This window comes from Pithys albifrons, chromosome 5, assembly GCF_047495875.1.
Source record: "Pithys albifrons albifrons isolate INPA30051 chromosome 5, PitAlb_v1, whole genome shotgun sequence".
NCBI lineage: Eukaryota > Metazoa > Chordata > Aves > Passeriformes > Thamnophilidae > Pithys > Pithys albifrons.
This window is the reverse complement of record NC_092462.1, coordinates 41,934,619-41,946,212: the sequence shown is the minus strand read 5'-3', so window position 1 is coordinate 41,946,212 and position 11,594 is coordinate 41,934,619. Positions and strand designations below refer to the sequence as shown.

At 43.2% G+C, this 11,594-nt stretch overlaps 1 protein-coding gene and 1 long non-coding RNA gene across 2 annotated transcripts; one reads left to right on the top strand and one right to left on the bottom strand.

Annotated features, from left to right (window-relative positions):
* Positions 1-253: 253 nt before the first annotated feature.
* On the bottom strand, positions 254-5,227 carry ING2 (inhibitor of growth family member 2). The gene is made up of 2 exons (XM_071556292.1): positions 4,696-5,227; positions 254-1,524 (listed from the first exon to the last, which is right to left on the bottom strand). The coding sequence occupies exons 1-2, from the start codon at positions 5,225-5,227 to the stop codon at positions 854-856; spliced, it is 1,203 nt and encodes a 400-aa protein (XP_071412393.1). The 3' UTR covers positions 254-853.
* LOC139672380 (uncharacterized) lies at positions 4,441-10,423 on the top strand. The gene is made up of 3 exons (XR_011697921.1): positions 4,441-4,774; positions 8,263-8,468; positions 9,540-10,423. It is a non-coding gene; the product is annotated as an uncharacterized lncRNA (long non-coding RNA).
* The last annotated feature ends 1,171 nt before the right edge of the window (positions 10,424-11,594 follow it).

Below are 11,594 nucleotides of genomic sequence, written 5' to 3'. Positions count from 1 at the left end.
CACGTTTCCAATTTCTGTTCCCTGAAAACTTAATATCCCCTCCTCTCAGGGGGTCCTTTTATCACTTCAAGGTTTATGTAAGCAGTGGCAAAATATAAACAACCAAGGAAATAGTTATGGCAATAGTGAGATCATCTTAAACGATAAAAGCCGTCTCTGGATGCTTGACAAAACTCAAACAAAACCTACTGAGAATATCCAAAATTAAGTATACACCATAATTCTATCATACTGAAAAATTGACTCCCAAGTATAAAGTCACAAAGAGAAGGGTTTAATATTGACCGGGGGAAAAAAAACCTAAAGCTTAGGTTAGTGGTATTTTCTCCTTGAAATAACATACTGGTCCTATGAAAGTCACTGAAGACATCTGCTTTTAGCTCGGAAGACTTTTACAGTTACAGCTGAATTCAAAAACCTAACTCCAAATGTGTGATATTAACACAAAAACTGAAAACATAAAATCCTGGATAAAGAACAAACTCAGTTGTTAGAATGTACGTGAGGCTATTCAAAGCCTTTACCATAACACGAGAAGTTCTTCAGTATCTTTCCCACCACCATTACTTCAAAATTCACAAGGTTCTTTAAAATACTTATGGGTTAGATTGAAACCAAGCTCCATACGCTTGTAATGTCTCCTATGAAAGGTCTGAAGCCACCCTGTTTCAATTATTTGGTTATTCAGTGCAGAAAGTTAAAGATCACAGAAGGTATAACAGCTTCTAATACTCCATTAACAGTATAGATTAAAAATTATTGCATAGTCTTATGCATTTCCTAAAACAGCATTCTCGGGAAATGAAATATTTTAATATAAAAGGAGCAACTCTTAAAACATAAATTCCTTTCACTACCTCGATCTTCTATCCTTTTTTGATTTGTCAGTACATTTGTCCATTGTTTTCTCATTGTCTCCTCTGCACTTGGGGCAATACCACTTCCCCTTCGGTTTATACGTGAGTCCAACACATGAGAAGTGGAACCACTCAATAGGGCACTGTTCATTGTCACATCCTATCATTTCACCGTAAGACACCTGGTTGCATAAGCAGTAAGTCGGTTCATTGGGATCAATTGCAAATTCTACAGGTGAAACATCTCTCTCCTGTTTGGCTTTGGAGCGTTTTTTCTTCTTGGCAGATTTTGATCTCTTTTCCTTCGGTGGCTGATCATCGCAGTCATCGATACCATTTGCTATATGGCACAGATCGCGGCTTTCACTGGTTCGCTGCCGACGAGGTCTGCGGGAAGATCTCTCCGGCTGGCAGGACTCTATCTTTGCCTTTTCCAGAGGCTTTTCGTTCTCAGACAGATCTTGAAAACACTGAGAGTGTGTTTCCATTTGACGGGCTCTATTCTCTACCAGTTCTAGCATCTGAGTAACTATCTGAATTTTTTCATCTCCAAGTTCTTGACTGTTGATTAATGCACGCTGAAGATGCTGCTGCAAGCGTTTTTTCTGAACAGGATCATTTTCCGCCTTGTATTTTTCATAGACATCATCTATTTCTTTTAAGGCTTCTATAAAATAAACAAAATAATAGGAATAATTGCACAAGATGGAACATGCTCAAAAAAACACAGGAATGTATTTCTAACTGATGAGAAACAGTACAAATTTTAAGTATAATATACCCTAGTGGGTTAGATAGGATATATTATTCAAGTTGCAGTGGTCATCAAATCACTGTTTAAGGTCACAATCTGTTGCAAGAAAAAAATTCTCAAGTTGTAACACAGAGCAAGCTTATTTTAGGCACTGGGAAAAGAAAGGATAACCCAAGAAAGGGGACACCATTGTTGCTGATGCATGGATAATCCAGATCCTCCCTCCATCTGAAGAAGCAGGACTTTCTGTTAAGAGTCCTTATCAGAATACTTCCAAAACCCCGGCCTACATACCAAAGCAATAGCTTATTTTATCACAGGAAGAAACCTTAAATTCATAGAATCATTATGTATCATGATATATAACACTCCAGAATTAGGATCCCCCAGGTCCTCTGCCTTCCTCTTCTTATTCATCTAAAGGTTTGATACTACACTTTCAAGTAAACATAGTTATAAAAGAAGTAAAACAAGTTACATAATAAATTTACAATCAGGATGAAAATTAGCTTGCACCACTCAAAATGCTTTTTCTATTACCAGAACAAATTACAGCAAGTTGTATTTTAAATCAAGGCTGAACCTTTCAGAATACATGACCTTCTCTTTAGTACATCACAGGATATTTTTAAGCAACTAGTGAGTGGCTTACAGTTTGACTTCCAAGCCTTCCTTCTCGAAAGTCGTGCAAAATAACTGCAAGAGTTGCTGTGAATTTCTCACTGAATTTAGTTCTCAGAAGCAAGTTTAATGAACTTAAATATGAGATCAACAAATGCCTTATACATCAGTCTTAGTCTGTACTCTGTTCTATATCACTGGATTTTGAAATATTTCCCAAGCCAACAGTTACAGTAGATCTACACATAAGGAACAGGAAATACATTAGAAAAAACTGTCAGATAAACTTGATGCACAGTGTTATGCCAAATTTAAGGATTTTATTTGAACAGGTAAGTGAATGATACTGAACTATTTACTTCTAAAGCAAGAAGATATGCAGCACAATTATCTTCTTCTAAAGACCTGCATTTCACAGACTGGCTTTCATTTTTAAAGAATTTGCGTTGTACAGTTGTGAAACAGTTCAAGCTCGTGCTAAATAGAAGACATAGTTATTATCTCAAAATCCTTCCCACCAATTTTTCTTTCCTGCTGACGTCTTGAAACAGCAGCTTAAGCATGAACAGCTGCTTTTTACTATAAATTCTAAAACCTGTATGACAGCAGGAGCCAAATACATTTTATTCTGTTCCAGACTTTCACTAGAGAAGGATTCCGCTTGTCCAATAACTCAACCTGTATTTTCATAATCAGCATTCCCACTACCACTAAAACCATAGACTTTGTTTCTCAGAATCTTCAGCTGCATCACTTGCTCATTGCTCTGAAAAAAAAATTAACCTCTACTCCTGAAAAGCATGTAGTAAGGTACTTTGTACACTGCTGAACCAGAAAGGCATGACCAGAGTACAATATTCTGCAGCCACATTATCTCCTACACGGACTTCTTGTTTTTTAGAGGGGGTGGGTGGGAAGTGTAGGTATAGTTACACAGATTTCCCATATTTGGAATGCCCAACCCAGAAGAATCCACCAACAGTAGCTGTTTACTTTTTCACACTGTGATAAAGAACAACATTCAACCTACATCAGTTATTCCCTGGATACAGCCTGGAACGATTTAAATGGATCACCATCCACTAAAATGAGGAAATAAGTTTTTGGTTGACAGAGATAGAAGTTTACCTTGTGAGTCCCTAAGATTAGAGAAGTCATCCATACACTCTAATGAACAGCTCTGAAGCCCCTGCTAAAGAAAAACCAAAAGCAAACCCAAAAAAACCCAACTCAATACAAAGCAAAGTGTTCACTACAGATAATCTTATTAAGTTTAGTGGAGCTCATGAAAACTAAAAGGATTTGTTTTTTAAGCACAGGAGTGACTTTGTTACTCCTTCACAGACTATAACCTTCTAAATTAGTTGATATAATATAGCATTGCTTTTACATCTTCCGACTTGGACCCAAAATATTTTTATCCATTTTTTTAGTGTCTTAGACATTTTTTGTTGTTTTTTAAAACAGTTGAAGGCTTTGGTTAAGAGTAGCAACAAACCTCTCCTGTGGCCCACTACTGCATTAGTGGCTGAATGAAGATATATAGGAAACACAGCCTAGATAAAAGACTGAATCTGTTCAAGGCAGACGAGAAGTGCTGGATAGTCACCACAGACCAGGAGGGGAAGAGCCTGCCAGGAATTGACTAGGAATTCAGAATGCTGCAGGCAAGTCTGTGCCCTTTAAACTTTAAAACCCCAGGAAACTTACAAAAGCCTGTTCTTATGTATCTTTCCGGGTAATTAGAAAGGTAATCGAAAGAATCCCCTCACAACCGCTGCCTGCTGAGGAGGCCACGCAACGCCCGACAGGCCTCGGCGCGCCCCCGGTCCCCTCCTGCCCACGCCACGAAGGGAGATGCGTCTCCAAGGCCGACTCCGCGGGACTGAATTCCTGCCGCAGGGCAGGGCAGGCGGGCAGTGCCGGGCACCGCTGCGCGCCGGGCTGGGTGGAGGAAGGGCTTTAACGGGCACCGAACCTCTCTGCCGAAAGAGCTGTGCCTTGGGGTAAGTTCAGGGCAACTTCCCGCCCCGCGGCGCCGCTCCGTGACCCAGGGGAGCGCTGCTGCCGCGTCTGGCATCCCCGCCGGCCCGTGCGGAGTGCTGTGGGACGGGGCAGGGCTCCGCCGGAACCGGCACACCGCCCCGCCCGGCGGGAGGAGCTGCGGAAAGGCCGATTCCCGCGCCCCCGCCTCCAGCTGCCCCGCGCCGGGGCGGAGAGGGGCGGGAGCGGCTCCGCACGGCGGAGCCGGGGCCTAGGGCCGGGCAGCACCGCCCCCGGAGCGAGGCTGCTCCCCCCGCACTGACCGGCCGCCGGGAGCCCGGCACCGCCCCGGGCCCAGCCCCGCAGGGCCCTGCCAGGGTCCCACCACGGCCCCAGCCGCTCCGCTCCAGGCGCATGTGCGGCGGCCGGGCGAGCGTCCCCGTCTCCCTTCCTCGCCCGGTGCCCCGTGGCGGCGCTCACCTTGGCACTGCGTGTCCATCTCCCGCAGCAGCGAGGCGTTGCGCTGGATGTCCAGCGGCAGCGACTCCACGCACTCCAGGTAGTCCTGCACGTAGAGCGAGAGCAGCCGGGCCCGCTCTCCGCCCGGCGCCGCCGGCCCCGCCACCAGCTGCGGCCCCGCCAGCATCATCCCCCCGCGCCAGCAGCACATCCGCCGCCGCCGCGCCGCCCGCACCGGGCGCGGGGTCCCCGCTGCGGCCCCGCGCCTTCCTCCTTCTCCTCCTCCTCCTCTTCTCCCCCCCTCCGCCGCCGCTGTGCCGGCCGGGGGGCGTGGCGGGGCCGGTGCTCGGCGCTGGGTGAGCGGCGGGGTGTCCGCTCCCTGCCCGGCCCCCCGCGCCCCTTCCCGCGGTGCCGCCGACGGAGCGAAACCCCCGCGCGGCGCCCCCGCCCCTGGCCGCCGCGCGCATGCGCCACGCCCTGCCCTTATAAGGCGCGGCCGGCGGCGCTGCCAGGGGTTCGCATTCTCCCGCCTTCCCCGCGCGCGCGCTCCCATTGGCCCGACCACGGCGAGGGGCGGGGGCGCGCGCGGGGCGGGGCCGCCCCTAAAGGCGCAGGAGCCGCCGCCGCTTCCGCCGCCCGTGTGGGGTGTCCCTCGGCCCACGAGGGTCGGTGTGACTGTCCCTGTCCATGAGAACGGCTGCCCGAGCCAGCCCTAAACGACTGCAGTGATGGCTTTATGACTCGGGGAAGCTGAGCCACATTTTTGCCCTGAGGAATCACTTCAAGAATGTTTTAAACAAGGTGTCAAAGAACTTTGGCCTTTTAAAACCCACTCGCCTACCAGCAAATCTCCCAAATTTGACAGAATAGCATGTGTTTCACAAAGCTGTTAAAGAATTTATATGAGATGTTGGCCACAACTATAGTAGGAAACAAAAGTAGAAATATAATTTCTAGCTATGTAATTTTCTACTGGAAGAATGATATAAAGGGGATAGAACTACCAAAATGTTGTGGTTTCTTCTCTACTTCTCTTTCAGACATTTTTCAGGTCTTTACTGCATGAATAATAATTGGTAAGCATCAGGGGAAAAAATAATCTTGTGGAGTCTTGAAACATCCTGAGGAGACCTGTATGTTTTGCAGTATGTTGCATTTATATTTTAGGAACTTGAAAAAAAATGGGAAAAATGCATCTGGCAAACTTAAAAAAAAAAGGCATCAAGGATGACTGAATTCAAGGCTAAAAAAACCCTAGTAAAAGAGTAGCCATGCTAAGCCTGCAGATAAATTTCAGCATGGCATGATCTTGAGTAGTGGTCAAGCAGGACCACAGGTTGCTCAGAGAGGTTGTTCGGTCTCCTTTCTTGGATATTTTTGGAGGCTACCTGGCTGAGGCCTGGCACAGCCTGATCTGGCTCTGCTTTGATGGCCTCCAGAGGATCACTGCCTGGCTCCTTTTTCCCTGTGATTCTGTCACCGTGTGATCTGTGCCAGGTGGCTCCATGGCTAGTCCCACAGCAGTATTAGTGTGTCTCACATGATGGCAGTCTGCAAGGGTTATTTTCTTAAGACCCCAGTTCACAGAAGAATTTGAACACATTCCTAAAGTCCAACTCGTGCAGCTGCCAAGTGCATATCCTACATAGGATTTTCATATCTCTCTCTAAACTGTTGAGTAACTGTAGCTGCAGACACACAGCTTTGCCCAAGTCATTAATGTGTTGGCAAGTTCATTAAAAGCGAATGAAAACAACGTTGTAGGCGGTACTTTCAAAACATTCTTTATTATGCTGATGTCACTCTGGCTAAAGAAACAGGAAGTCTGTAATTTTGTGTGTTCATGTTCTTAAGAGGGCACCCTCATTTTAAAATCCGTGACACCTATAAAACCAGCTGCTTTTTTTTGTGCTTTGTTACAGCTCAGCCTCGGGTCATTTTATGCTACTTGTCTCATTTTTGCACAAATAGATTTGGAAAGTGGCAATAACTCAATTATCTTCACTTCCACTGACAGTAACACACTGAAACTGTATTGTGCTGTCACCTTTGAGTAACTGAAGTAACTGAGTAACTGAAGATTGAATTCTTTGATGTAATAGTAGCACATAACACTGTGCAGCCAAAAAGCACTACCTGTGTAGCAGTGTAAAAGGACTTGGATTAATATCAGCACTACGATGTTCTTGAGAAAGATGTTGGCTGTTTTGAGGAGTTGTGTTTCTGCTTTTAGTATGTTTGAATGGCTGTATTATTCTGCCATCTCATGAGGAAATAAAGCTGAGAAATAAGAGACTTCCCCCACAGAGCAGAAAAAAAATAAAGCAAAAATGTTCACTTAAAATTAACGTGTTATTTAAAATTAAATGTTAATAACAATTAACTCTTAATTTGAAACCAATATTTCGGCATAACTTTTTTTTTTCTCTGACAGTTGGTAAAGAAATAGCCAATAAAATATTTTTAGAATAATTCATAGCATTAGTTAGAGGTAGTTTCTGAGATAAAACTTGCTGTTTGTCACTATGGAGGAAGCAGTATCTAAGGTACAGCAGAGAACAGCTAATGATTCCTGAATTTAAGTGTTGTTGCTGCTTTCAAACAGTTAAATAAAGACAGTAGTCTTAAATAGAGATAAGTAGCCTGTAGACTGCAGTAGTAACATTAGAGCAGATTTCCCTGGGAAAAAGAAGCCTTAGCTTGCTGCTAAGCCTCAGGGGGGAAGGAAAGCAAGGGTAGCAGGCTGAATTCCCTACTTTGCCCATGTCTCAAAATGGCTAGGAGCAAGCACGGGAGAACCATGATCCTTTTGACTCCTTTTTGATACCTCTGTGACCCAGCTATGTCTCTTCTTTCACTGCCTGTATGTGAGAATAATGTGGATGTAAGAAGAGGCAAGGCAGAGCAGAACTCTGCTCTTTGTAGAGATGGACAGGATGAGAGACCATACATTTCCACAAACACTCTCTTCTAAATGGACAATTGTCAGCCTGAGGTTGACATACATGGTGATATCAGGGATGTGATATTAGGGTGTACATAAGAACCATCTCAATGGTTGTCTTCCAAGAGTCAATAATACACAGAAGTCCTATATTCAATTTATTTAGATTTATTTATATGTCTCTAAACTAACTCCAGTTTTCACAAAGAATAGGTCCTAACAGTAGCCCTAGCTAGAGTATTCCCCTTCTCTTGTAAAAAAATATTTCATTATATTATAGATTTTACTATGATAAAATATTTTCAGAGTTTTAATCCAAACCTTATTTTCCCCATTTGCAGTTTTACCTCTCACCTTTCATAATCCTGATTTTACATCCTGAAATCAAAGCTGATTCCTGTCCTGTTTCACATAATAATACACAAATTGGTTAGATTTTGTTTGGCTTTCCATTGATAGCCCAGCAAGAGTTTCAGCCTGGGGGTGAGGGAGGGGAAAAGTAGCATTATTGATCAGGACAAGTACATAAGGGGCTGTAATTGTGAAAGACCTGTTTAGCATTTAGTAGAAATGCTCAAATGATGATAACAGAGTGCTTCTTTTAAGCAAAAGAACTGGTTTTGATGATATATATTTCCTGGCAGAAAAGCTTCTCTGGCTTCCATGGGATGAAGAGGATGAATAAGATGAAGAATTATCCAAGATACAAAGAAAGGAAAGAATGAGTACCAGTCAGATGGGGTCTTTAAAGAGTCAGCTGAAGGAAGCCATAGCTGACCTTTGTATAGATGATATTCTGGGAAGAAGCCATCCTTGCCAGAGTTACAGAGGTAGTACTGTACTTGTCCAGGTAAGCTATTCTCAAAAGCTTCTCTAAAACTGCACCATTCAAAATATACTTCGCTGTAATGCCAGACATCACTGCTTTTGGTTTTCCTTAAGTATTAGGCTTGATTCATCTGGTGGAATACAAGTCATACGAATGCAACCATTATTATTTTTCTCCTTCATTTACACAAGTTCAGAACACCTGAAAATAAGACATGGGCTAACATCAGATCATTTCAATAAGATGATAAACTAGACAGTACATTTCCTGTAAACAGTGGCATGTGCTTTTTACCCTGTTAGCTTCATTCTCAGCTGTACCAAAGAGCTTTCTGGTACCAAGTAACAAACATCCCACAATGATCAGAAGATACATGTTCTTGCTCATACAAATGCAAACATCTTTTCAAAAGTGGAGAAGTTCCTGTTTTCTGCCAATATGCTCTAAAACAAAATATCTTCCTGAGACCAAATTAGTAGTTAGGTGACTTATATTAACATGAGGAAGAAGGCAGCTGCAATATCCTGCTCACCTTTTTTCTTTAAATGGATGGGTTCTGCTTATCTCACCATCAGCAGACTGAAGAATGGAATAAAGTGTGCAAACTAAGTTTACTCTGTGCTTTGTTGTGTAATAAGTGTTTATCTGTTTTTTATAGTTCTTTCCATTCAGTATCCATACTCTACTGCCATGGCTGCATCCAAAAGTTCTGAGAAGCTGATAGGCCCAAGGCAGGACATGTCAAGGAATTGACTTTTATGTTAAATCATTGCTTCTATCAGAGCACACTGACGTGCTGTCACTTTGTTTTGAGCAGAACCATATTGCATCTTTTTGAGACTATCAGCTGTGTTTGGAATACCCTCTGGAAATCATCAGTAGCTGGACACCACCAGCTTGTCACAGGTGCTATGGAGCATGGTTGGCTGGCATGGGAACTGCAGCTCCTTAGAGGAGGGGGACACTGCTGACCAGCTGAGGAGCCACATCTGGTCACTGTGACTATAGGGTCACATGCATCATTTCCTGTCATTTATAACATTAATCTGTCCACTTGTATCTGAAGTAACACTTCCCTGTCTTCCTCTGCAGGACACTGCTTTCAGACAGTGACTCTTCTTCCTCACCTACTGTCTTAAAGCATAAATGATCAGTGGATTAGCCTTCCAACTCAAGGGCCGATCACCGTGCCAAAAAACTCAGCATGGAGATGATGTTTAGGGAAGCCGGTGACAATGGCAACAAAGTAATCTTCTGCAAACATGTAGCAACCGTCTTTGCCCTTTTAGCTCAACCCTGAAGCTTGATCCTCTTCCATTCAAGTAAATGCAAGAATCCATGTGACTTTAATTGAAAAGAACCAAGCCCCTTTTGTCCACAATTAAACAAAGGATTTTTGTGTCCTCTTACCGGAGCTACACACTAACATGCACGCTACATTTTTGTGATTCTGCTGCTCAGCACAGATCATATGAAAAACATGCTCTTCTTTTGTCCTCTTGTAAGGAACAAACACACATAATCATATCTTTGTAATCACGCTTCTGAAGTGAGGGCAGGCAGTGCACCTGGTGGAAGTTTCAGTAGTTGATGGTTTAAGACATCCATAATACTCTCCCGTATGTGGATGTTATTTTTTCTTTCTGGTTCACAAAATAAAGGTGAGAGTCACTCAGCAAAATATGTCAAATAAGAGAGAATCTTAGTATAAGTAGGTCTTGCTCTGAAAATGGCTCCATTGACTGTAAGGGGAGCCCAGATCTGTTGTCAGAGATGTCAGTGAAATGAATTCCACTCTGTATGTGAAAATGGGGTACTTACATGCCTATAAGTTACCAGTTATGAATTGCAGAGTTCCCATGAAAACTTGAAGAGAGTTTTGGCATACGTCATTAAATCTCTGAAACAAACAGAAGGAAGCCTCATTTTAATTCTGTCCTTGTGTGGATTTTTTTCCCCTTTGGAATCTGCTTATCCAAACCTAGCACAAATGATTAATGCAAGTGAAAAGTCATTTGTGAATAGTACCTGAGAGTAATTTTGTATCTTAAACATTAGCACCAAGTCACCTACATTATGTTTCCTAGAAGTGTTGCTGCTACGCAAGTTTTTCAGTGCCACTACTTACTCTGAATTACCAGAAAGCAGTATTATTCTGTACTACTACAATATGACCAATGCACAGTTTTTTTTTCCCCAGAAACTGACAGAGTTTACATTTGTTTTATTATTCAGTTGTAATTATGAGAAAAATTAACGGTTAAACAAAATGAATAGATCCCTAGTCTCTCAAATGTCTTCTTCCTCAAAATAATAAAGATAAATGTGGCATTTATTCCAAACCAAAGAAGAATCTGGGGTGAAAGACTGTTGTCAAAATATGTGCAGCATCTTCCTGAATACCGTTTGTCTCTTAAACTGCAGTTAAAATCACAGAATCACAGAATGGGTGACATTGGAAGGGACCACAGTGGGTCACCTGATCCAACCTCCCTGCTCAGGCAGAGTCCCCTCCAGCACATTACTTAAGATTGTGCCCAGACAGTTCTTGAAAATTTCCAGAGACAAAAATTCCACAACCTCTCTGAGTAATCTGTTCCAGTGCACTGTCACCCACACAGTAAAGAAGTTCTTCCTCACATTCAGGTGGAACTTCCTGTGCATCAGTTTCTGCCCATTGTCTCTCACCCTGTTGCTTGGCTCCACTGAGAAGAACCTGGCTCCATCCTCTTGACACCCTCCCTTTGGATACTTATAGACCTTAATAAGAAACCCTCTCAGTTGTCTCTTCTCCAGGCTAAACACCAGAGAATTTTAAATGTAAAACATAAAATGTCAGAGGATTTAGAAAATCAGGCAAACATTGGTTAGATCATTCCAGATTTCTTACTAGTGACAAAGTATCTTTTGCCCAATGTGGTCAACCTCTGACACTCATATATAAAAGAAATCCTTTTGCAGCCCACTTGGGCCTAACAATATTACTTGAGTAGCAGTGCCAATTCAAACTTTAAGGGGCTGTAGGCTCAGATGTTGGAGCTGAACAATGCTTTTTTAGTTGCAGGAGGGTTACTGTAGGAGGGGAATACCTTGCTGATAACCACTGGAACTCAAAACTTCCACTGACTTAGGAACAGGCAGTTATGC